This window comes from Melospiza georgiana, chromosome 8 (assembly GCF_028018845.1).
Source record: "Melospiza georgiana isolate bMelGeo1 chromosome 8, bMelGeo1.pri, whole genome shotgun sequence".
NCBI classification, from domain to species: domain Eukaryota; kingdom Metazoa; phylum Chordata; class Aves; order Passeriformes; family Passerellidae; genus Melospiza; species Melospiza georgiana.
Genome location: NC_080437.1, coordinates 1,844,483 through 1,868,898, shown reverse-complemented (window position 1 = coordinate 1,868,898; position 24,416 = coordinate 1,844,483). Strand labels below are relative to the sequence as shown.

The 24,416-nt window shown below is 39.7% G+C and overlaps 1 protein-coding gene across 3 annotated transcripts in view; it reads right to left on the bottom strand.

The window, feature by feature from the left end:
• Positions 1–24,416, bottom strand: part of CTNNA3 (catenin alpha 3) — a 411,331-nt gene that overhangs the window by 138,005 nt on the left and 248,910 nt on the right. For all 3 annotated transcript variants that reach the window (XM_058028688.1, XM_058028686.1, XM_058028687.1), the window contains one exon: positions 2,510–2,602. In XM_058028688.1, coding sequence (XP_057884671.1) covers positions 2,510–2,602 — 93 coding nt within the window. The remainder of the gene's footprint in view (positions 1–2,509; positions 2,603–24,416) is intronic.

Sequence of the window (24,416 nt, the reverse complement as noted above, 5' to 3'; positions counted from 1 at the left end):
AAGCTGATCAGACCATAAAAATGTAAAAACCTATGAAGAATTTGGATAGAGAAAGCAGATTCTCATCTGCTCATCTCTGGTTTCTCACAGGATAGTTCTCCCTCTCTATGTTAAAGGGTTTACCATTATTACCAGGTACTCTTAGAGCAACCAGTCTTCCTCAAACACACCACTGAAGGGAAGCACAGGAGTAACAAACCCAAAATGGGCATTGGCAAAACAGCTCCACAGATTTATAGCCTTGCTTTTAAAAACAAAAGCTTCTCAGCTTCTTTAGGTTCTTTCCCTTCCCTTTCTTTGCCATGCACTCAGCTGAAGTCAAGGTTCTGCTGACACACCAGGACAGTAACATGGATTCCCAATACAAGTGACACTGGAGTTCTTACTTACCTGACAATAATCAACTCTCCCATCCAAAAGTGAGTTATGGGAACAGAAATAATCCTTCACCAAATCATATGCAACCAGCTGTTCATTTTTTTTATTATTATTACTGATTTAACACTAAATTAATTTCTCATAAAAGATTCATAGCATTCCAGGACCATTATGTGTTTTGCATTGGCTCCAATATAAATGCCCAGCTTATTTCATTTGTTGAACAGTCAAAATATTTGCTAATAATTTCACTTGACAAAACAAAAAAAGGTTTGACAGCCTGGTCAGAGAGCAAGAAAACCAGATAAGTTTTCCCAGAATTGGCTTATGAGACTTTAGGGAGTCGAAGATGAACAATGATCACTTGTTATTATAAACAACCTGCAAGAGTTGTTTTCCTACTCTGTGTTTTCCTGCTTTTCTCAAAGGTTGTTTATAGGAAAGGGGTTTTCTGCAAACTCCCAAGTGTTTTCTGTAATTGCTAAGGGGTTTTTTGGTTGGTACTTTTGGGGCATTTGGGGTCAGGAGGCTCTTTTATTTTTGCTATATCAGATTTCAATCCACACCATGCTTTCCTTTAATAAATATTTTGTAAAGCACATAAAATACCTTTCTTTTCACTCTGAAGATTTAAGAGCATTGGGGAGTTCTGCATGTGAATTTCCCCACTCTGAACTCTAACTGATATGCCTCACAGGGAACTTAAGAGAGAATTATTTTCCCCATGGAAAGTTTTTAAATGATATGGCATAATCTGGTGTACTGAAAAAAATGCAGGAGCCTTAATCTGCTATTTCTTACCTAGGTAAAAAGCAAATTGCTTTCACAGGGCATGGTCCTTATCTAAGAAAGCAGCAAATCCTGCACAATGAACATGCCATTAGTTGTAATATAATCTTCTGTATTTTCCACATTCTCTTTTTAGTCAGATCTATAATCATCAACTAATTCACCCCAGTTTACCTTGAGGTTAAACAAAAGAAAAGAAATAAACCCAAGAAACTTTCATTTTAGCATAGGAAATTAAAAGCCCAGAAACTTAAATGAAGAAAAATCAATATTTTAGTCAAAATTAGATTTTAAGAGTTTCTGGTATCAGATATGGAGGTTTCCATTTCAATTAAAAAGCTGTATTGGGATGCATAATAATCCATTATAAAAGTGCACCTGACCCCTGGAGAAACAAAGAAGCTGGAAGAAGCCTTCTTACAAATCCAGAAACACATTAAATCACATACAAGTGTGATCTGAAACACAGAACTCTTCAAGTTTTAAAAACAGACATTGAAAGTGAATTATTCAAGAGAAAACATTGGTTTGTGACATTTTCAGAACATTATACTTCCTTGACAGAAGTTTTTCATTTCTCCAAGACCTGCATTTATTCAACAGGCATAAAATGAACTTCTCAAGCTTGATATTGAACATATTAATATTTGCTCTTCAACTTTTATATCAACTACATTACCACAAAAGGGTAAGAATACTTATGCCACTGTGTAAACTACAGTGTTCTTCAAAGAACTAATGATCTTGAAATTAACACAGATCAGATTCACGGGAATCAGTGAAATCTTTGCTCTAAAAGATCTATGCTGAAATTTTTATATCTCTGTAACTCTGAACACGACAAAGTGAACACATTTTTTGGGACTTAATATCTTAGAAAAAGTGTATCTGTAGCTGTGTTTTTTTCCCATTCACTCCCTTAAGATGGAAGTTCAAGTTTTTAAATTGGTGATAATCAGAAGAATTCATACTTTACTGTTGCACAAAAACCAAAACAAGTGGAGAGTCTTTCAAGTTGAAGGTGAAAATAAGTACTATTTCAGAGTAAATTATGCCAAATTTTTCATGTTACTCACGAAATTGCTCATTCAATCAGGTGTTTCAGAAACAGAGCAGCATATTTTTGCAGCTGCAGTTTTTAAGAACCCCCAGCCAAGACAGACTATTAACCATTTCTATGTTAACCACAGATTGCCTGAGTGTTTGCATTTATCATTTGGCCTCCATTTGCTATGCTGAGCTGTGTAAATGGAATGTGACAAAAGGAACACAAGGAAACATCTGCACTGTGTGACAGCACCCTGGTGTTTGTGACAGTGGGAATGAAGAGAACACCTCCTACCTGTGGGCACAGAGTCTCAATGTGGTTTGCTGCCATTTGAACAATTTTCGTTCCATCTTCATTTGTTGACAATGAACAAGCAAGATTGGCAACCTGAAAAAAAATAAATAGACTTCAATTAGCAATCAGCCTTGTGAGCAAGTATTCCTGTTCAGACTTCAAACCTGCCAAAAAACATCTCTGCTAGAAAGCCTTCATTTGGGGGGAGAAATATTTTGTCAAAGAATGTTTTTGAACAGGGAAACACTGCAGGAGGGAGAAAGAGCTGAGGAAAGAGGTGACAGTGATGAGAAATCTTAGCACCTCACCCCAATTTAGGCTCAGCAGGTAACAGCTGCAGAGTGGTGTTTGGAAAATAGGAGGAAATTTCAAAGTAAGAGCCTATGGTTTCAGCACATTGCCTGTGATCTTGCCCCTTTATTTTTCAGAGCCCTTCAAACCATAACCAGCTTTTACACAGTCCTTTAAACTTACTTTTAAGACCTTAAAGCTCAAATAAAATTTATCTTGTTGTAATTAAACACAAAATAATTTCTGCCCTGAGCTATCAAAAAATTATTCTTTTAGTGGTATGGTTTTCAACTGAAATGATCATATCATACAGCAATATACAGTGCAACCAACAGTGACAAGGTATATGGAAACTTGAAATCTGTGAAAGAACAAATCCATCTTCTATTATAACATACACCATGGAGATACAGCTTCCTTTAAAGTGAAAATCTCTTCCACAATGCTCCACAAGTTTAAATGGATGAAGGAGAAAGTATGTTATAATGTTAATGCAGACCAAACAGTGCCTGAGAGCCACAGCTCTGCAGTGCTGCAAATATCAACACAGCCACAGTCATTTTGGAGTCACCCAAAACTCATACAACAACTTCTACAGTTCAGCTGCCATGAAATAAAAGCAAATCTTCCTTTATCAACATTTTGGGACACCATCACTACTAGTTCAAGAATAATCTACCACACCAAAGGCTTTTATTATTCTTACTGAATGATAGAAGTAATTAGCAGACATTAGTCAGTGCACAGACAAATTATTTTTCCTATTGAAAATTCAGAAGAGATTAAGAATCACTTTCTGAAGGGGATGAGATTTGGAATGCAGGGCCTCCACGTACACCTGTGCCTACACAAAAATACTTTGTACAACTGCCCCTGGTATTCCAAGGGAAATACCAATGGTTCCCTACCCATGTGATGTATTACCTTTTCCACATTAAAAAAGTGGTTAAGACTGAAGAAATCCAGTTTTCATCAATGCACTAACACTGTATTCTCTTTTATTTGGAGTAAACTGCCATAGTTTGGTTGTTTATGCAGTATCTGAACAAATGGGTTTGATTCTATGCTTTCCTTCCTAACTCTTCAGCTTAAACTACCCACAGATGACTTTGTACCATCACAATCCAGCCCTAAAAGATGCTATTCCCTCCCCTCCAAAAAAAGAAATAAAATTAGTTGTTTTTCTTTGGAGTGCACGTCAGAAGTTTTCACTACTGCTCTCAAAAATTAATTCATACTGGCTTCAGTATTTTAACTCCTTTGCGTCAGTCTCTGAGGTGTTTGTGTAGACCTAACTTCAATCTGTGTTCACTCACACTTTGTTCCTACACCACTAAGTAAAATAAAGCACTCCACAGGACTCAGTGCAAACATTATTGATTTAAAGAACTCTTCTATGTCTAAAGCAGCAACATTTCAAGGGTAAAATAAAAAGGCAATGCCAGCCATTCCACCAGGACAAAAACTCTCAGCAGCTCAACTTTTTTTTTTTTTTCTTTACCATAAGGTGACCGGGTTTTTCAAATTCATTTGGCAGTTTCAAGAAAAACTTGACTTTCATTTCTTGGAATCCAGTACAAACATGTGCAACATGGAGCTCCTGTTTATCAGTGAGGAACTGCTCTGAGCAGTTTTGGCCCTGTCAAGATGAGCAAGGCAGATACAGACAGTTCACAGCAACTTTTTATCCTGATTCCTAGTTACACTGGCTCCAGCATTTCAGTACAAATGCAGTCCTTGATGTAAATTGTGTCACAGTCACAGAATAACAAGTTAGGGTGAAAGAGGTTCCCAGAGATCATGCACTCCAAGCCCTGTTCAAAACATGAGAATGAACTTGAAAGCATCTGGTGCCAGTGGCTCAGTGTAACACATCAGCACTGGGGACAAGTTCTGTGTTGCCAATCATGTGGGAGATTAGGAGGGTAAAACTGTGGCTCTTCTCTGGCAAAGCATGCTCAGGTTGGGAAGGAGCTCTTAAAGCACAAGTGTTCTTTTTATTTGAAGTCAACAGCAATAAGAGTTTTTTGAATATAAAGAGGAACAACTTTCTGATCCTTCAGCCCTCAGCATTCCTTGCTCATGGCCCATTCCAGAACAGAATTCTCAAAGCACAAGCAGCAAACCCAGGGCAGGGCATAAGCACTTGGAATTTACATTAGGGCATTTTACAACAGCCAACAGAGGTCTGCAATAATTACATAAGGTGTCTTAAAAATATCTATTAAGTGAAACAAAGTAGCATTGGCTACTTTGGAATAAACACATGCTGTATTTTGGATGAGTATTTGGAGTTCATACTACAGTGCATTGCCAGCAGCAAATTCAGACCTTTGCCTTTCATTTTGAGCAATGTTGATAAGGCTGCTGTTTCCATGAGAAAATGGGTAGAATTTTCTTCTCCTGGCACTGAAGCAGCACTTGTCCACATGTACCTTATGCATAAGTAAAAGGCTTTCAGTCAGTCTCAGCAGTAGGTGGTGAGGCTCACAGCTATTCCACCCCAGGACAATTCAGACCCCTGAGGTCACTAACATGGTCTCAGCCATCAGCACATTCACTGTTGCTATTTCCCTCAGCAGCTCCTGAAGAGATCTTCCTAGCACAAATCCAAACCACAATAATTCAAATAAACCACATGGGAGCAGGAAATCACCTGTGTGTAATTTTTCCAAGCAGGAGAAAGGTATGTGTGAAGCTGCAGGCTCTTTTGAGGCTGTAATGTTGCTAATAAGGAGGGCAAGCTGCTCAGCAATAGTAAATGTCTATAGTCTATAAGAAAAAATCAAGACCTAGCTCGGATAAGACCTTACTGTCATCTATCACACACATCTCAAAAGGTTTCTGCAACCAGAGAAATCTTCATTACACCACAGTTTCTCCCCTAAGCAGTGTAAACTACACAAATACATCACATTTCTTTTGTATTTTCTGGAAGAAACCAGCTTCCCCTAGGGGACTGCAAACCCAAGTACACTGCAACTTCAAAAACAAAACTGCAAAATGAAAATCCAAGATTGCTCTCAGTCAGAAAATAATTGTCCTTCTGAAGAGCAAAGTTTGTCAGGACAAATAAAAAGCTTTCTTGTAGGCTGGTCTGATTGAAATCACAACTCTACCAAAGAAAAAAAAATTATCATTTTCTCCAGACATTTTAAAGACTCTAAGGGAGCAGTTATAGAGCTTTTCCTTGAAAACATAACAAACAGAGAACAAACCATCCTTGATGAGGTTTAGCAACATCAATTAATACACTAATTAAGGTGCAGTGGGAAAATAAGACTTTGAACTGAGCATGTAAGTGCAGCACTGGCAGTAGATAAAATATTTCCTTAGCTGGATGGATTTTTAGATTCTGAAGGCACCAAAGAGTGCATTCTTTGAGGCCCATTATCTCTACACAGAAGACATGCCAATGAACATTTCTTTTATTCCTGCAGTTATTAAGCAACTTCTTAATTGGTACTTTTACTATTGGGTGAGGGTTTACCTTTCTGTATTGGGGAGGGGGTTCCTCTCTTTACAATATCATGACCCAACAACTTTTCAGGCTAGAAATTGCTGAACAGTAAGATTTGGGTACTGCAGATTTACTCTGTTATAAAAGAATTCAACAAATCACGTTGCTCTCCTTGATTTGTACATTACATGGGACTGGTGCATCGAGGAGAGAGCACAACTGGAAATGTGTGTCCAGATTTCTTCAGTTCCTACTCTTTACCAAACTGACAGGCAAAGAAAGATGCACTTAAAGGCCATGAGAGAGACATTGCACATGAACAAGCTCACTCTGTTGTCCAAATTTCCTTGGGCTGGAAGACTTTTTCCCTTGCCTATGCTCACACAAGTGCATGCACACTGTGGATCCCCTAATGTTCTCTCCCCAAGCACAGGATGAAGGCTTTAAGTGAAGATGAAGGCTCAAGCTTCATCCAACCTCAGATTTGCACTGGGTATTAATGCAAAACAGAAAACACATTTAGGCAAAACACTCTGGAGAGCCACTAAACACCTCCAGTGGGTTTCCAGGTGTGAATTAAGGTGAATTACCAGAATTACCAGGTGTGGTAATTCTTAACAGCCAACTACCTGGAGCTGTCTGTTGCTGAAAGAAACAGAGATAGCCTAACACCCTTTCTGTGGACAAAAATTCCCTTAAGAGCCTCAGGGCAAGTGGAAGCTCACTGCAAAGTAAGATTTTCCCTTCCCTGTGAGGGCTCTCATGTTCATTCTGCTGGAAAGGGACAGAAATCCTTGGGAGAGATGTTCCAGCCATGATCTAAGGATGCAATACAGTGGTTCAGGAATGAGTCCTGGTGCAGGCTTCACTCCAGGTTGAGAACAAAATGGAAAGTCAAATGCAAAAGGGAGATTTTAAGCAGTAGAGGAATAAATGATCACTGCACTGCCTCACCACCTGTTCCATTTGCAGTTGGGAACAGCTTTGCTGATATATTGTCCACACTGCACAGCAAGAATTAGATGTACCCCCAAGGATTTTTTTCAGTCAAATTCACTCCATTAACTCCCAAAAATAAGTATTTGCTCAGGAACAGATTGTCTGCTAACTAGCTAAATTCTTCGTCTATAAATTGTACAAAATGAAGCAGCATGTTCTCTAGATGTGATCCCTTCTGCTCCACCAGTAGAAGCTCAGATTCTTTTCACTATTTTACCCAAAGTCCCAAAGCACTTTTACTGTAAATCACTAGGGATAACTAAGTCATTAATTCCATAAAAGTTTGTTTCCTCTTCTTAGTGAAGATTTCCTGGTTTTAATTAAACACCTCCTGTCAAGAAACTGTTTCACTGAGGAAGGAGCCACAAAGCTCTGCCTAGCCTGAGGTGACCCAGGTCCTTCAGGGTAAGCCCCAAGTCTGTACTTGGAGATTTTTTTAGCCTAGTGTGAAGAACCCTCTGATCCAACCCAATCCCTCCCACTGACAACCCTACAGAAATTCTTAGTACCATAGTGGGAAAGTGTTACCAAAATAAAACCAGCATGCTTCAGATTTCACAAAAAAATGAACTTGTGTGTCACAAAGCTTCAAACACAGATTTAGGAAGTTTAAAGGACTGATCCTATCATTTTATCTCTTTTTTAACACATAGTAAATATCAGAAAAACTTACTGGTTTTCCACAAAAGCAAGCAAGAGTATTTCTCATACACACTAAGGAACACTAACCAGAGTGTCCCTTCCACATGTGTAACATTCTCCCTGGCACTGGCAAGGAGTTAAAAAGGCACAAATGGACACAAAACCAGCCCAGTGATCAATCTATTGAGGTAGAGGTTAATCCTGAATAATACAATTCAGGTGATATTTCATTTGTAGGAGAGCAACTGAACACTGAGCTGAGGAATAACATTTCAATTCCAGCACTACAGCAGTCAATGCAGCTTTCAATATAAATTATATACAGTGTAAACTGATTATAACTGCTAGCCTGCTCTCTTCAAACCATAAAGGATAAAATGTACTTATGTATTTTCTGCCTCTAATTTTGTGGTGTACAGAAGTATCTTCTACAGGTTTGTGTTCTCAGTTTCCACCACTAGCTTTATTCATGAGGCTTTAAGAAGTCTTTTGAGGAAAATGACTGCTCATACCAAAAAGAGCCATAAAAAAACTACAAAGGTCAACATTAAATAATGATTCTATACTTTTTCAAGGAAAAGGCTACACTGATGTATGTATGTCTTCCAGTCATTGCTGCATTTTATATGCATTTATGATTACTATGAGCATTTTTATGGGCTTAATAAAACTTACATAGACTACAGTATTTGTTTATAGTGAAAAAACACATTCCTGTGGACTTAAAACTTACCACCAGTGGGCAATAAAGTAGTATCAAAATGTTGCTTGTTCTCCAATCCATTTTCTACCATAAAATTTAATTTCTATCCAGATCAAGTCAAATAGTTATACCTCAGGTCAAAAGTTACACTCTTACCTTTTATTAGCTTTTACTTTTGTGGAGAAAAACTTACAAACCCTACTCAAATATGCATTTAACATGTATTGTGCTTCTTTCCCTGCCTCCTTCAGCTTTCCAGCTTCTCCTTTTTCAGAAAAACTCTTGAATCTGCTAACTTAACTACAGTAGGCAACGGAAAGCTTCCTCACTCTCCTTTCAGTGTCTTTTGGCCTGTTCTTCATCTTACCTGTCTCCATCTCCTTCCACTTTCTGCAGAGCTGAATTGGGCAGCACTGCACTGCTGCCTGACCCACTGCCAATTTGACAAAATTAGCTGAACATTCTACACCTGAGGCTTATCACTGCCCCTGCAGGTGTGACCAGCCACTGCCCAAGATGGCTCAAACTCCTCAGAGTATTATGCAACTTCAGCTGTTTCCTACCAAGCATGCCCAGTACTCTGCTGGTGTGATTAATAAAGCATATATAAATACCCACGGACTGGATTGTTGAGTTTTGTTGTAGGGTTGGGTTTTTTCCTAGTGACATAACTGCAACTGGTTTATTTCTAGTTCCATGTGCTCAGACAAGTCTTATCTCATACAAGTTCATCTAGGGCAGTACCTTTATGAATTGGGCCTCAACCAAAATGAAAAGAGATAATACACACACTGTGAGACAAACACAGCACACATGCAAGTGAGAATTCTGCCCAGGAAAATTCCAGAATCCATTTCCTTCTCAATAAAGGTGTCAGGCCTGATGCAGAGCCCCACTAAGCTCTCTCCCACTGCTTCAGGTCACAGTTACATTTGAAGAACTCAGGTAAGGATTCCCTCTCTAGACTCTGAGCTCTAGGTACATCCAAGAACAAATACTGTATTTGTATTATACTCTGGCAAGCTAGCCAGACTCCAGTAAATCAGATACTGCCTGTGGCTGTGACCTGTGTCTCACTACCAATAGAACACTCAAAATTCAGGTCTTTTTTGTCTATAAAGCACAGGCAAGATTCAGACATACACATGGATATATCCTCATACGTTTTCTTATTACTTGTTAGTCAAATATTCCAGAAAAAAAAGGAAACAAATTAAAAAAGTAAAGGTCATCCAGCCTTCAATATTCTGCCAGTGGCCATATCTGTAACCCAGCACTCTGAAAGCCTTCCCAGAGCAAGCACAAGTCCATCTCCTAGTTTAAAAGAAGAAATTGACTTAAGAAAGCAAGTCAGAGCCTAAGGCAGCTTATCTAGTAAAGAACCACCAGGCCCTCCCCTTCACACAAGAACACATCATGTGTGTTTAAAGAATTATTTTATAGCAGCAGCTTTTCAGAACGAAAACCAAACCACTTCCAAAGCTTCTCAGAAGTGAATTCTTCAGTGAATTGTTGTCCTGCTTCCACTCAGCAGGACCTGAAAAAGGGATAAGCAGAGGATTAGTGTAACAACCCATCCCAGACAGCTTCAAACTCAAGCAAGTAAAAGCTAAGGCGCAGCAGTGCCCCAAACAGCAGCCCAGAGCAGGCTGTCTGTCTGTCTGTCTGTCCCTCTGCACTGCTGAGCTGCACCCTCCACCTCAATGGGGCTGTTCTGTCCCCAACAACTGGCACTGAAAATCCTGTAAGAGAGGAAAACCTCCAAACACATTGTCTGCTGCTGTTGCCTCACAGGTGTGAAATACCAAGCTGTGTTTCGTGTCAGGTACACACAGGCAACGTGTGTATTTGTGATTGTCATGTGTGTGGAGACCAACCATGGGACAGTTATAAAGACAAATTCTAATAATAAATGAGGAAATTAAAGCATGGAAGAAGGCCTTTGAACCTACCCTTTGTTTGCAATTAACCTTTATAACTCTTAAGTTGATTTAGGAGCATTTGAATTAAAGTGTTAAGGATGTTGCTTTTTGACAGGAACTTTCTGCTTGTAAGCCTTAAAGAGTTTTGCAATAATAACCTTTTGAAGTATAATTTTAGAATATTGCTTGTAATAAGGATCTTTTGAAACTATAGATTTAGAATATATAAAAAGGAAACATGCAGCTTGAGAAAGGAAGATGAACATCAACTCAGGGTCTGACCAAGGGAAGCTGGACATCACTGTTATGAGATTTATAGTCCTTGCAATTAAAAGGTGGACACACATCTGGAGAACTGGACTTCACCAGATGAAATATTCCTTCCTTCTTTTGGAAACCAGACCACCACCTGGGATACTCCTTTTTGGGATAAATCCTGAGAAAAACTAAATCACAATAGTGTATAGAATTGTGACGTAAACATTGGGAATAGAACCTGCTGATGAGTAAAAAATGGGAATGGAAACTGCTGAGAAAGCTGATGAGTACTCCTGTAAATACCTGTAAGCCCCAACTATGGGTGAGCAGTTGCAGGGAAAACTTCCCCCACTGTACCCAGCGCTGTATTGCTCACACTTTACCATATTAATTAATAAATTGATTGCTGCTTGAATATTGGCCTAGTCAAGCTTCTTATTCATAACACAGATTGCTGTTTTAGAACTTATGCTGCACGAAGTTGGTCTTTAAAGCAGCAAGGCCAGCAAAGCTCCTCGGTTTCAAAAGAGAAAGAACAACTCGAAGTAGCCAATAAAGCAGAAAACTCAGGGCTGTGGCTTTAGACGCCCTGTCAGGGTCCCAGCTCACACAGCTGTGTGTGTCTGTGTGTCTGTGTGTCTGTGTGTCTGTGTCTGTGTGTCTGTGTGTCAGGGTTCCATCTCACACAGCTCTGTGTGTCTGTGTGTCTGTGAGTCTGTGTGTCTGTGTGTCTGTGTGTGTGTCTGTGTTTCAGGGTTCCATCTCACACAGCTCTGTGTGTGTGTGTCTATGTGTGTGTGTGTCAGGGTTCCATCTCACACAGCTCTGTCTGTGTGTCTGTGTGTCTGTGTGTGTGTCTGTGTGTCTGTGTGTTTCAGGGTTCCATCTCACACAGCTCTGTCTGTGTGTGTGTGTGTGGTGCATTCTTAACCATTCCATTACTTATTACAGCGACCCGTGGAGGTCGCTGGGGTGAGAGAAGGATGAGAATCTTGTTTGATGATCAGAAGGCCGGATTTATTGATATATGATACATAATACATTATGACTATACTAAAAAGAATAAAGAGAGAAGTTGCAGAGCTGCTAAGCTAAGAATAGAATAGGAAATAATCCAAAACAAAGTTGTGTGTCCAGGGAATCTTTCCCCGAACTTGCTCCTGTGATTGGCCCTTAACTGTACACATGGAACATGAACCAATCACAGGTGCATCCTATTGCATTCCACAGCAGCTGATAATCATTGTTTACATTCTTCTTCTGGGGCCTCTGCTTCCCAGAAGATGCACAAATCCCAAAGAAAGGATTTCTGTGAAAAAATGTCTGCGACAATTACTTCATTAGTGCATCGCAGTACGTTCCTGTGCATTCACTGTAGCCTACGTTTCAAATCTCTTGTAAAAATGTAATTAGTCCTCTCATTCATTTTCACCCTTCCTTAATCCCTTAAATGAATCAGTAATTCTCTCAGGTTTATTAGTTTTTCATTCTCCTCTTTGTAAATGGTGCCATGAAAGCCACATACAGACAGCCAATTCCAATTGCCAGTGGAGCTGGACACAAGCTCACAGCTCCTGTAGTTTATATGGAACAAACAAATGTGTGTTGTACTCACATAAAATGCTTCTGTGGCAGTGGAAGTCTCTGTTTCTGTTAATAAAGGTTCATAAAACATTTTACAAGAAACCCTTGACTAATTTTTGCTGTGTGATCTCTGATCTAGGAAATGTGAAGCTGATCACAAAGAAAACATTTGAAGCTGTTCATAAGCTGCAGCCCATTCTCATTTAGAAAACTGCCCAGACTGCAAACCGCAGAGTGCAGTGCAGTTTGCAGCATCAGTGTGGGCTCACCCAAAGTGTGTGCACAGAATTCCAACTGCAGCAATGTGATCATACCAAGTTCACTGAAAAACTCCTAGGAGATTCTATCTTGTTTACAGTACACTGGCCCTGAACAGAGGCAAAAGAATTGGCTGTTATTGACTGCGAAGGATGCCCTGGTGAGAAACGATCCTCAGGCACAGCAGACACCTGTCCAACAGCAGCACAAAGACTTCAGCAGTCTCATTTCAAAGGAAACACACCTCTGTGCAAGGGAGTGGAGAATTTAAATCCACAAATGACTGCTGGTTAATTAAGCTAAATCTCAGAATATACTGATCTGAATTTCCCATCACAAAAGTTCCTGGGACATGGCTACTGCTGTCCTCTGTGCCCTCAGTGCCTCAGCTGTGACAGTGGCTGAGGACAGCTCCAATAGAGAAAGCATCACTGCACACCTTGGGACTGTCCTTAGGAGGTTCCTTACACCCAGCAGGACTAGCCTGTGCTTTTCAGAAGCTTCTGGAAATTTGTCATGAACTCAGTAATTTGAATACTAGGCTAACAGCTATGAAAAAGGAATTTATTACTGTGATGTTTAAATGTAAGCCATGTGATTCCTTGGCAGTAACTACACTGACATTATTGCACATTGCTCAAGTTGGATGTTCAGATTCTTTTTAAAAAGTTCAGCAGAACAAGAAGAAAACCAAAGGGAAATACCTAGCAGGATATTCCTTTTGTCTCAGCCAAGCTGTCATAAACAAAAACATATCCAACTTCCCTGATAAACAATGATCATTTGCCTTCCTTGTAATCAGGAATTCTAGTCCATGGCTTCCCACAGTGTTTTCTGATAATTATCTTACTTTTTTCTCCCCCAGCCATTCTTATTTTTTTTTTAATTTCATTTATGCTGTTACTCCTGTATTATAGAAGAATTTGCCCTACTTTTTGCTTTCTTGTCTCAAATACAAGCTATGACATAGCTCCTCTAGGTATTGTGTACAAACTGCATTTCAGAACAAAGACATTTATCAGTCATTTCAATATATCTAGAAAGTCATGTTATGAAGTACAGTCTTGTAAAAAGCATCACCCAGGCAGTGGCAGAAAAATACTGGTTCAAAAGCCATTTGCCAGTGGTAAAATAACCAGAAAGACTCCTAGAGCAGTGGTTACATTGAGCAAGCCAAGTTGTGGCCCAGTCATCAGGAAAAGACTCACAAATCACAGAATGCTTTGGGTTGAAAGGGATCACACCCCCTGCCATGGGCAGGGACACCTCTCATCAGCAAGGCTGCTCCAAGCCCTGCCCAGCCTGGCCCTGAGCACTTCAGGGATGGGGCAACTTCTCTGGGCAAGCTGGGCCATCACCACCCCCACAGGGAAGAATTTCTTCCTCCTACTTAAATTAAACCTGCCCTCTTTCAGTTTAAACCATGAAGAGTAAACCTTCTCCTTTAACAACTGTCACAGCATTCATATTCCAAGGGGATAAAATAAAAACAAACCAGCAAACCCCAACAAATGAAAGAGAGACTTGTTTGGTATTTGAGAAGCACAAGCTTTAGTAAAATGATGTTAATATTTAGATGATGAGTGCTTTTTTTGGCACCTTTGGAATTATTCTGTTACAGCTGACTGGCTCATTACAGATCAATGTATCAAAATGATGAGACTTCTGGGGATATAATGGAATCACAATTATCACAATTTCTAATACTCTGAGGAACTTCTAAATCTGGTTTCTGCAGCAATAAGAGGCAAGGAGTCAGTGCCAGTGCACGTGTGCAGCTCTCTGTACAGTCTCACCACAGATGGTAACCAGGGGGTCCTGCTGGGGACTCCACTCCCCCTGAGCTCCTGGAGCTCCCAGCACACTGCACCAGGGGCCTGGCATTGCCAGGGCTGAAATATGCCCCTAAACACAGAAACTCTGAGAAATCTTTGGGTTGTTTATCTTTTGTTCCCTTGCTTCACACACTTATGCAATAAAGGCTGTGATTAAGAGGATTAATGAAAATGTCACCATTTATCACCTGAAGTTCAATCAGTAATAGGAAAGTTGAATCTCATTTGATTAATTATACAGAGGTACAAAAATACTTGCATTATTAATTCAGGACTTGCTGCAAAATGCTAGAACTCTGAGGCCCTAAACAGCAAGGTTCAAAGTCTTAAAGCTTACATACACTTGGAAGCACATGCCTGACTTTAACCAAACTTTATTGAATTACTTTTCTTAATTTACTCCCTTGACCACATTAGCTCTCCATTAAGCATCCATGGACCAGCTCCAAAACACCCAGAAACAAGCCACCCATCTTTAAAGGCTCCTTCAATCTGCCTACCACCTCTCAGTTACTACTGCCAGACTGCTTCTACTAGAACATAATGCATAGTTTTGCATTTAAAGGATCTGTGCATCATTCCTGTGCTGCCTTTAATTTTAGAAGTACTTCCACACAACCCTCTCCCACAAATGCATCACCATCTTTAGGTAAAGCACCTTTGCCTGTTGCAGGGTCGCTGCAAACACCCACCCACTGGAGCAAGGCCTGGCTGCCCCAGGGCCCTCTCACCCTCCTGCCAAGCAGCTCAGATTGCTGAGGGACTCTGCAACTCACTGAAATGGGAGAGCTGGGGTTCACATGTGACTCCTGGGCTCATCAGCACTGCATTTGTGTTCCAGACATCAAATCCGGATTTTTATACAGCTGCAGGAAAAGAAAGTATCTCTAAGTAAGAGATAGTGCCTTTTTTCATTTATTTAGTGGTTAGGTTACTATTGCTAATCACAGGCTTGCTAAAATTAGCAGTGTCAGCAGTCAGGTTACTCAAATGGGCCCCCTGGGCTCTTTGGGTTTAAGTGAACAATGAAGAAGGGAGAACAAAGGAACCCCCCTGCCCACATGTCCCCAGTGAGCTGCTACCTGAGCCCTGCCTGAGGCAGCACTGGGGCTCTCCTGAAAGGGAAAATCCCACAGCAACAAGGGCAGCCCAAACGGGAATTCCCAGTCCAAAAACTCAGGATGCACTGAAATCAGCACACTAAAATCAGGTGGGTTTTGTCTCAAAAACAGAGCATTAGCTTACTAACTGAGAGAAAAAAAATGAAAGAATGTGTGATAAGAGAGGAGGGTTAATTAGAAAGGTAATGTAATGAAAATCCACTTCCCATTTTTAAATATTGATCAGGCTTAAAAGAGCTTATCTTATTTAAAAAATGACATCCTAAACTGCTGACAGATACATTTTATTCCCAAATGCTGACCACTGTTCTGCATCCACACCTCCATATGCCAAGTGCTCCACAGCTGGATGCTCTCTGAAGCAGAAAGCCACACTGGAGCTCTGTACCTGCAGATCCCACTGTGCCAAGGGACCTGTATCCTCAGGACAGCTGCTGTGCATGACTGACACACAAACTGTACCACAAAAATATATACAAGGATATGTTCTACACTTACAGTCTGCAACTGCTATTCTGACATAAATGATCACACCACTCAAAGGACATTAGGGGTTAAAGAGGAATAGTAAGAGCAAAAGCAACAGCAAAAAAATGACAAGCCCTTGACTTGGATCTTACATCTGGGGATGAAAACCCTTAGCATTGAACAGCCTGAAACTAAAAACTTCCACTTAATAGGATTCATGCTTCTTGTCTTCTGATTATACTCCAAAGGAGAATGATAAAAGTCTTCTCTCTTCTGATATTCTTAAAGTTAATAAAGATGTTCCAGTCATCTGTCAGTCTGACCTCTGCACATGCAGTTTTGAAGTGCTGCCATTGTCAGAAGTAGTTTTGTTTTCCAATAGCTCAGTAAAATCAATATTGAAAAAAGAGGCAATGAAGGATTAAAATGTTATTTTTATTTTGTGTTTGCCAGTCTGGGATTAAAACTGATAGAAATAGGAATAGTGCTGAGAATACTCAATTCCCAATTGTCTTTGAAGGTGGTAGAAAGAAATCAGAGTCTCTCAATTGACAGGACTTTGTACATGCAGTACTTTGATATATAAGGCAAAATTAAAGGATTGTTAAATCCATTTGAGATTAAGCTGCTATCTGACAGGAAACTATGCAAGTGTATACTGGATATCAAATCAGGGGGATTGTTGGTTTTCAGAGTTCAAGCAGTTTTATTTCCATGGACCTTAGCTCTAAGTAAAAGCTGAGCCAGGTAAAAGAATGCAGTCCTTAAGTACTGGATGTTCAGAGGTAAAAGTAGCAGCTGTCACAGGCTGCTTGAAAGTTGTACACTTAGGAAAGCACAAAAGGGAAATTATTTGTTTAGGATGTTTTTGTTGCATCTTCCACACCTATGGAAAGTTGCTTCCAACCTAATTTTCTGGGTCACTATATTTAAAATTTGACATAGAAAGATGCAGCAAATTACATACAAAATCAGACACGGTGGTAAAAAAGAGCAATCATTTTTTAGATGAATGCCAATAAAACAGACTGATGTGTGAGAGTCTTCCCACTGTACTTAAAGAGAAATATTTGCTGTTTGCATAGAAAATAATTACCAACCTGTTAGTGTTTGCAGATTCCATGTTAACACTGACTTTTGGCAGAGCTGATTTCCACAAGAAGCAGACATAGACAGCTTTAGTTCAAGAGCCAGGGGCTGTGTTTTGCCTTTTAGGAGAAAGGAAGCCTTTTCTTGAGCATGCTTATTAATTAATTGTCAATATTACCTTTGGTTACCAGACACTTACTGTTATTTTCACTGTCCTTATTCTGCAAACATTTTGGAAATGAACTGCAAATGCTGAAAACGCTTCATTGTACCATATGTAAGTTCTTCCATATTGTTTGCCAAAATGGTATTGTAATTCTAATAGCATTAAACAAAAAATAATTTTTAATCTATGTATATTTAAAACCTCCATTTCCTCATAGAAATAGAAACAATATGCATTTTTATAAATCAAGGGTTTTTCTCCTTTACAGCTTTCAACTTATTTTTTAAAATGCTCTCTTAAGGAGAATTCACCTTCAATAGACGTGCATTTTCTGCACTGGAAATCTTTGCACTAACTTGCAAACTTGTTTTTTGAGCATGCCTCTGCTGCTCTGTATCAACACATCACAGCCCTGATGCACTTAAATATGTGTGCTGCTTGTTACTGTCCCTTGTTTGCAGTCCCAGCAGCCAGCCCTGTCATATTGCAATGCAGGCAAAACTGAAAAACACACTGGCAAGAATGAGGCCACAGGCCACAGTGTCACATTTATGTATCAGCAGATCTAAGGCAGAGTTATTAGATCAAGGGACAGAGACAAAGGTACATTCGTGTGCTGAGAGAAGGGACGAAGAACACAAAGTTCACTTCATCATCGCCTCCACTTCTATTAAATCTCTCTGCCTCTGCCTGGTGTGGCTGACCTTTAAACACCACAGTGGGAGATGTGCATCTGTGCCAGAAGAAAAGATAATCAGAGCATTCTTCCCTGCTCCCATCAAATTCCTTTTTTAATCTCGAGTTCAGGCAGCCTATCACTCCTCCTCTCAGAACGCATTACATCTCCATGATGGATCAGCTCAGGAGAACAGCCTGGCAGCTTCCCCAAACAAGAAACTGCCACTTACACAGGGCCAGCTTTCCTCCTCCTGTGGATGTGACATTTCAGTCTTCTTGTTGCCTAGTTTTTGTTCACTGTTACATACTTGTTATCTCAACAGCAGAATTTGCTTTTTGTCTTTGGTAGAATTGAACCAGAGGCCAAAACACTCCAGTCACCAAAAACAGCTCTGTCTTAAAGGGGACTAGAAAGAACACCTGGGTCCCTTAAAGCTTTAATTATTATTTTTCCTAATTCAAAATGGTGTTTATATTCAGAGATAATTTTGAAATGTCCCAGAAGACTCTTAGAAAATGTTTCCATAAAATCAAATATTTCAACTAGACTTGTAATTTAACTGGAATACTAAAACTAAAAGGTATTTCAAAGCAAAACCTAAATGTGTCAAATCAGAAAGTACTAAATCTCAGTATTTCTAAATATTTTTTTCAAAATTGCTGCATTTTAGTATGGAATTCCCATTAATACCAAGCATTTTGTAAAAAAACCCAAATCTTTGAAGAATTTTTCTTTAGCCAAGGCTCACAAACAAAGACAGACTACAGAGACTCTTAACCCAAATCTTTTTTCATCCTGCAATATATTCTAGGGTGTTTTTTCAATATAACATAATCAATATTCAGACTTAGAAGTACTTGATGCAGTATATGAGGAATGTAAGGCACTGCAGCCTAAAATAACCTCCCTCAGAGGAATGTTTAATGTGACCCTTGGTGCTCACCAAAATACTTCAGCAGCTGAGTGTTGGTTTCATATGTGGGAAGTGTCCAATATCATAGCCCAAGTGGGCAGTTTGATGTGGTTTGGGGTTTTTTCACTGTGCAGCTAGGACTGTTCTGCTTCCTCCACACACCTGAGTACCTTATTCACATTCAGAACTGAGACACTGTGCTGTGTGCAATTATTGTGCACCTATTTAACCATGGTATCTCAAATCCTTTGCCACTGCCTGAGCTTTTCCAGTACCAGTGCTGGCCACAAAGCCCAGCTGAGGCTCCTGGAAGTGTGGCTGACACCCCAAGCCTGGGCACCTTTTAACAGCAGGCAGAAGCTCCAGGCCATGAGCACAGAGCAGTGAATAAACTCAGCAGAGAGAAAACCTAAGAACATGAGAAATAAGATATTTAGTTACTACTGTGTCTGGAAATATTATCACCCCAGAGCTGGTATGGTGTTCAGTCTTCCCATCTCACTGATGTTTTGTACCTCACTGAATTTATATCCATGCTTCTGAATTCTATTACTTTGCTATGTTATAAATCAATTTTTGAAGGAAGGTCCTAACTTCCAAATGCTAACTCAGAAGGGAGATTTGCAGGAGATCTCACTGCTCAAGCTAATTTACAAAGGTCACTGGCCTATGAGGATACTGTTTGTTTCTTAAATGACAGTGTGAGCAGTGAGCCAGTGGAGCAGCAATTTAGCTTAGCTCAATTAACATTTCCTATTTAGGGAGGGGGAAGAAGCATCTTCTTTCTCAAGACTTCTTGTTCCTATTAGAGAATTCTTCCTTTTCAGATTAAAACAGAAACCACAGGAAATCTCTCTTGATATTTTAAGCAGTACTTCTAATTTCCATACCAAATTCACTGTTGGATTAACCTCTGTGAGAAGATGAACTTTTGTTTTTATAATATCCAACTCAGTCCATTGTGTTTATATACAAAACATTTCATAATATACTCTTCAAGCATCCTTGATCTTTCAAAAACAGATTAAAACCTGCCCTCATAGAGGATATGACTGATTAAAATTGCTATACAGAGTGTAAGGAAATGGAACATAATGCATGTCTCAAAAGAGACCAGCAGTCAGCTCTCTAGGTACAAATCATCTCACCTCACTTCTGTTCTCTAAAATTAGGCATCCACACTAAACTAATCACTTAGTCATAGAAGAAACAGGCACTTTATGTGATCATGAGAAACCTTCAGAAAATCTTTATCCTGAGTCAACAGTCAATGGGGTATATAAGGTTTTAAATTGAGAAAAGCCCAACACAATAAAATCTGAGAATACCTGCTTGAATTTGTTCACTTTGAAAGCAGACAAAAGAAGCAAAGCACTGAGAGGAGTGACACTGGTGGGTGGGGAGTACAGGCCTGTATTATTAGTACAGGATCTAAACTGAGCACAGAAGGAAACACTTAAACTAGAAATAACACAAATATCAATGGCTTGTTTTACTTAAAAATGGACTTGCAGCCTAGTTCTGTGATGCTGGCTTGTACAGGGCAGTTACCTTGGCTATCAATCAGAAACCAGGTGGCTCCAGAAACGCAGCCCTGGGCTTGTGGGATACAAAGCCATGTTTGGTGTCAGGTACAAACAGGCGACGTGTGTACTTGTGAATGCAAAATGTGTGGAAACCAACAATGGGAGAGCTGTGAATTCTAATAATAACTGAGGAAAATAAAGCATGGAAAAAGGCCATTGAACCTATCATTTGTTTGCAATTAACCCTGCTTGATTTAGGAGCATTGGAATTAGGGTGTTAAGCATGTTGCTTTTTGCTTGCATTTAATCCATAAAAAGCTCTGCAATAATAACCTTTTGAAGTATAATTTTAGAATATTACTTGTATCCTTGAAACTATAGCTTTGGAATATATATAAAGGAAATTTGCTTATCTCATGCCTTGTTGAAGCAGAGAAAAGCAGCTTGAGAAAGGAAGATGAACATCACCTCAAGGGTTTATGGTTTTGACCAAAGGGAAGCTGGACATCACTGTTATGGGATTTAGAGTCTCTGCAATTAAAAGGTGGACACACACCTGGGGAGCTGGACCCCACCAGATGGGATTCCTCTTTCTTCTTTGGAAACTGGACCGTCACCATCTGGGGATACTCCTTTGAGATACATCCTGAGAAATTAAAATCACAGTAGTGTATAGAATTGTGATGTAATAATTTGGAATAAAAATTGCTGATGAGTAAAAGATTGGAAATAGAAACTGCTGAAAAAAACTGATGAGTACCCCTATAAATACCTGTAACCATCAATTATCAGTGTGCAGTTGGAGGGAAAACTTCCCCCACTGTACCCAGCGCTGTATTGCTCATACTTTACCATATTAAATAATAAATTGATTGCTGCTTGAATATTGGCCTAGTCCAGCTTCTCAGTCATAACAGGCTGACAGACAGGAATCTCAGCCCATTCATTCCCTCCCTCACCTCGCTGCTCGCAGCTGGGCACAGCAGAGCAGAGCAGTGACCGGGTTTGTTTTGACCCTTTGTGGTCCAGATTCAGAAACTTTTTTCACCAATTTCTGCAATCAAGTGAAATATTGTGACAGGAAAATTAAACACTGATGGTTTAATCAATATGGCCACAACAGAGTATTTATAACTGAGCCACAGAACAACATTAACAGAGGATATATGAGTGTAAGCAATACCACTGTGCTGATTCAAATTATTGCTCGCTGATTATTTTGAGAATGCAATATCCTCTCTTTTGACATGTTGTTCTGCCTTCACTTTCAAATTACTATTATCAAATTCAACTTTGGTGCAACACTAACATCATCAGTCCAGCTCAACAAGTGCTCTGAAGCCTGGCAATGTGTGGAACATGTTCAGCTGGAACACTGCCTGACAGAATAGAGCTGAGGTGCTGTTTTTTATAAGAGGAGACTCACTGAAGCTGAACTCATGACTGGATTCAAGATAACCTACATTTTTTTTAAAACACTTTTTCCTTAATTTGGAGAGAATTAAACTTTTTGCTACACAGGTAATTTCACAGCATGTATCTTTGAGTGCAAGAAGTTACCTTTTTTAAATGAAAAGGAAATAGTCATGAATCTTCCTTATGCTATAAATATCTTTTAGAAGAGCAATGTTAAAATAAACAGGAAGGGACACCCCTGTTTTCACACATGAAAGCAATGAAGAATGAAAGATTTGGACTACTGATTGTACTGAGTATGAGATCCAGGCATGTGGATGCCAGACTCCTCCAAGAATTAGGGTGGCTGAATAACCAGCAAATTCAGAGAGATTAGCATCACTTGTTTCAGCCCCAGGAACAAATCAGCAGGAAATTTGCAGAAAGCTGTAAGCCAGGAATTTCTGCGGTATCTGTATTAACTTTTTATAAATTTTGTTTACACATATTTTAACACGTTATTTGGAGCAGTAAATAAAATAACTGATGAAGATTTGCAAAAGGATGCAATGGTACTAGATGACTAAATGGTAGCAGTGATGAAATTCAGTCTTGAGAGATCAAAAGTGAGTAATTTTGTGAGGAAACAACCAACAGTTCCTGTGATTCTATAAAATATCTTGACTGTATTGATTACCATGCACAGTTCTGCCCTTCCACCCCATGGGCTGCAAGGTGCTGAAAAAGGTACAGGGAAAGGAGCAAGTGGATCCTTTTGTTGCTTCCAAATAAGGACATTTTTAAAAAACCAGGAATACTCTGAAAACAATAAAAAATGAACGAACAAGTGGCATGGAGAAGGAAAAAAAGGGACCGGTGTTCATTTTCCCTCATGATAGCAGAATTCATAGACAGGAAAAGAAAAGATCATATGTGGGGGTAGTCAGGGTGTGAAAGTCTTTAGCACAGGATGCTCAAGATGCCAGAGGTTTACAGAGGGCTCAGACCCACACCTGGAGCCCTTTACAGGCAGAAATGCACACTGAGAATGCAAATAGGTTTTTTTCCTTAGCTTTTGTTCCCCTAGACGAAACCTAGGGATTGCCAGCATCTGAGCTGGTTTCCACCTCTCAAAGCCTGCAACAGCTCTGCTGTGTTGGGCATGCCCCACAAAGGCTACTTGTACCTGACAAGAGGAAAACCACCTTTTTTAATCTGCTAAACAAGGTATTGTGCATTTAACAACATGCACAGTCTTGTCTGCATCACTGGCCTTTGCTCCATCAGCTGGTGCCCACAAGCCACCCAACTCCCTGGGTGTCACAACTACACCTAGATGGTACAACTTCTCTCAAAAGCCTGATGTCTCATCTCCCTCAGCACCAGCCTCCTCTGGTACAGTTACTGTTCTGGGCCTTTTTTGCAACATTTTTCTTAGTTGTTTAGCTTTTAAAATGTTTTAACTACATCTATTGTCTCTTAGTATTCCATAGCCAGGTACATGCCACCCATGATCTGACATTTCAGTACTTAGATTTATTTTCAGTAGCAGAGATGAAGCCCATTTCTGCAATAGCATAACTGACTGGCTTTTGGAGCTGTATTCCAGAACATCCAAGCTGTAAGGGGATTTGTTTGTTGGCTCTTGTGCCAGTGCAGGAAATAAACAAGCAAGGATAGAATGTGAGGCCTCCCCTGCAAACATGCAGCTCATAGCTCTCATTTAAGAACCTCCTAATAAAATACAATAATGCTTGGCAACTTCCTCCTAAGTTATGGGAATTTTGTACTGGATTGGGTCTTGAATTTCACCTGTCATCCAACTCCACATTTTACAGAGAGCTGCCATATTTCTCTCACTTACATGACGCTGTCAGAAATTACTGAATTTTTCTTAAAAATTAGATAAATCTGTTTATCTCCACAAAGCCCTTTTGTGGCCACTTGCTTAGTCATAGGTTTTTTTCATTTTTGTTCTGTTTTACCTCAGATAGGCTCACAGATGATGCATGCAGTACAACTACCACCTAATTAATTTGCTGGAGAGTTTAGCAGTTGATATATACAGTTTATCAAAAAGCCATCAATCAAGCTCTTGCTTAGAGATACTGGTAAGGGCATTAAAGCAATGTAAGCAACTTTGAAGTAAGATACTTAGTTCTACTAGATATCCAGAAGATAACATAAAGTAAAATTGTAGTTAATTTGAATAGCAGCCCATGATATAATCCCCAGTAAAGTGACATTTGGAACAACTAATTCAACAATAGGAGGTGGCACTGTGTAAGGTCTCTCTTTAGAAGTAAGTTTTCTTCACTGTAGGCAGCACTCTGAGTCACAGCATAAATATAAATACGTACACACACCCTGTGCATTCACACATGCAGCAAGATCAGGCTGTGGATTTTCCAGGCAGTGAATCTGTGCAGCCATCAGTCTCTCCAACCACACACCCACACTCGTGGCCAGCTAGCTCCTGCATTTGGGACACAAATTCAAACCCATGAAAGAAAATGAATACTGGATTTTATGCTTAGGTCTTCTAAAATGAATCATGATTTGAGTATTTCAGCTGGACTCAGAAATTCTGTCAAGTTA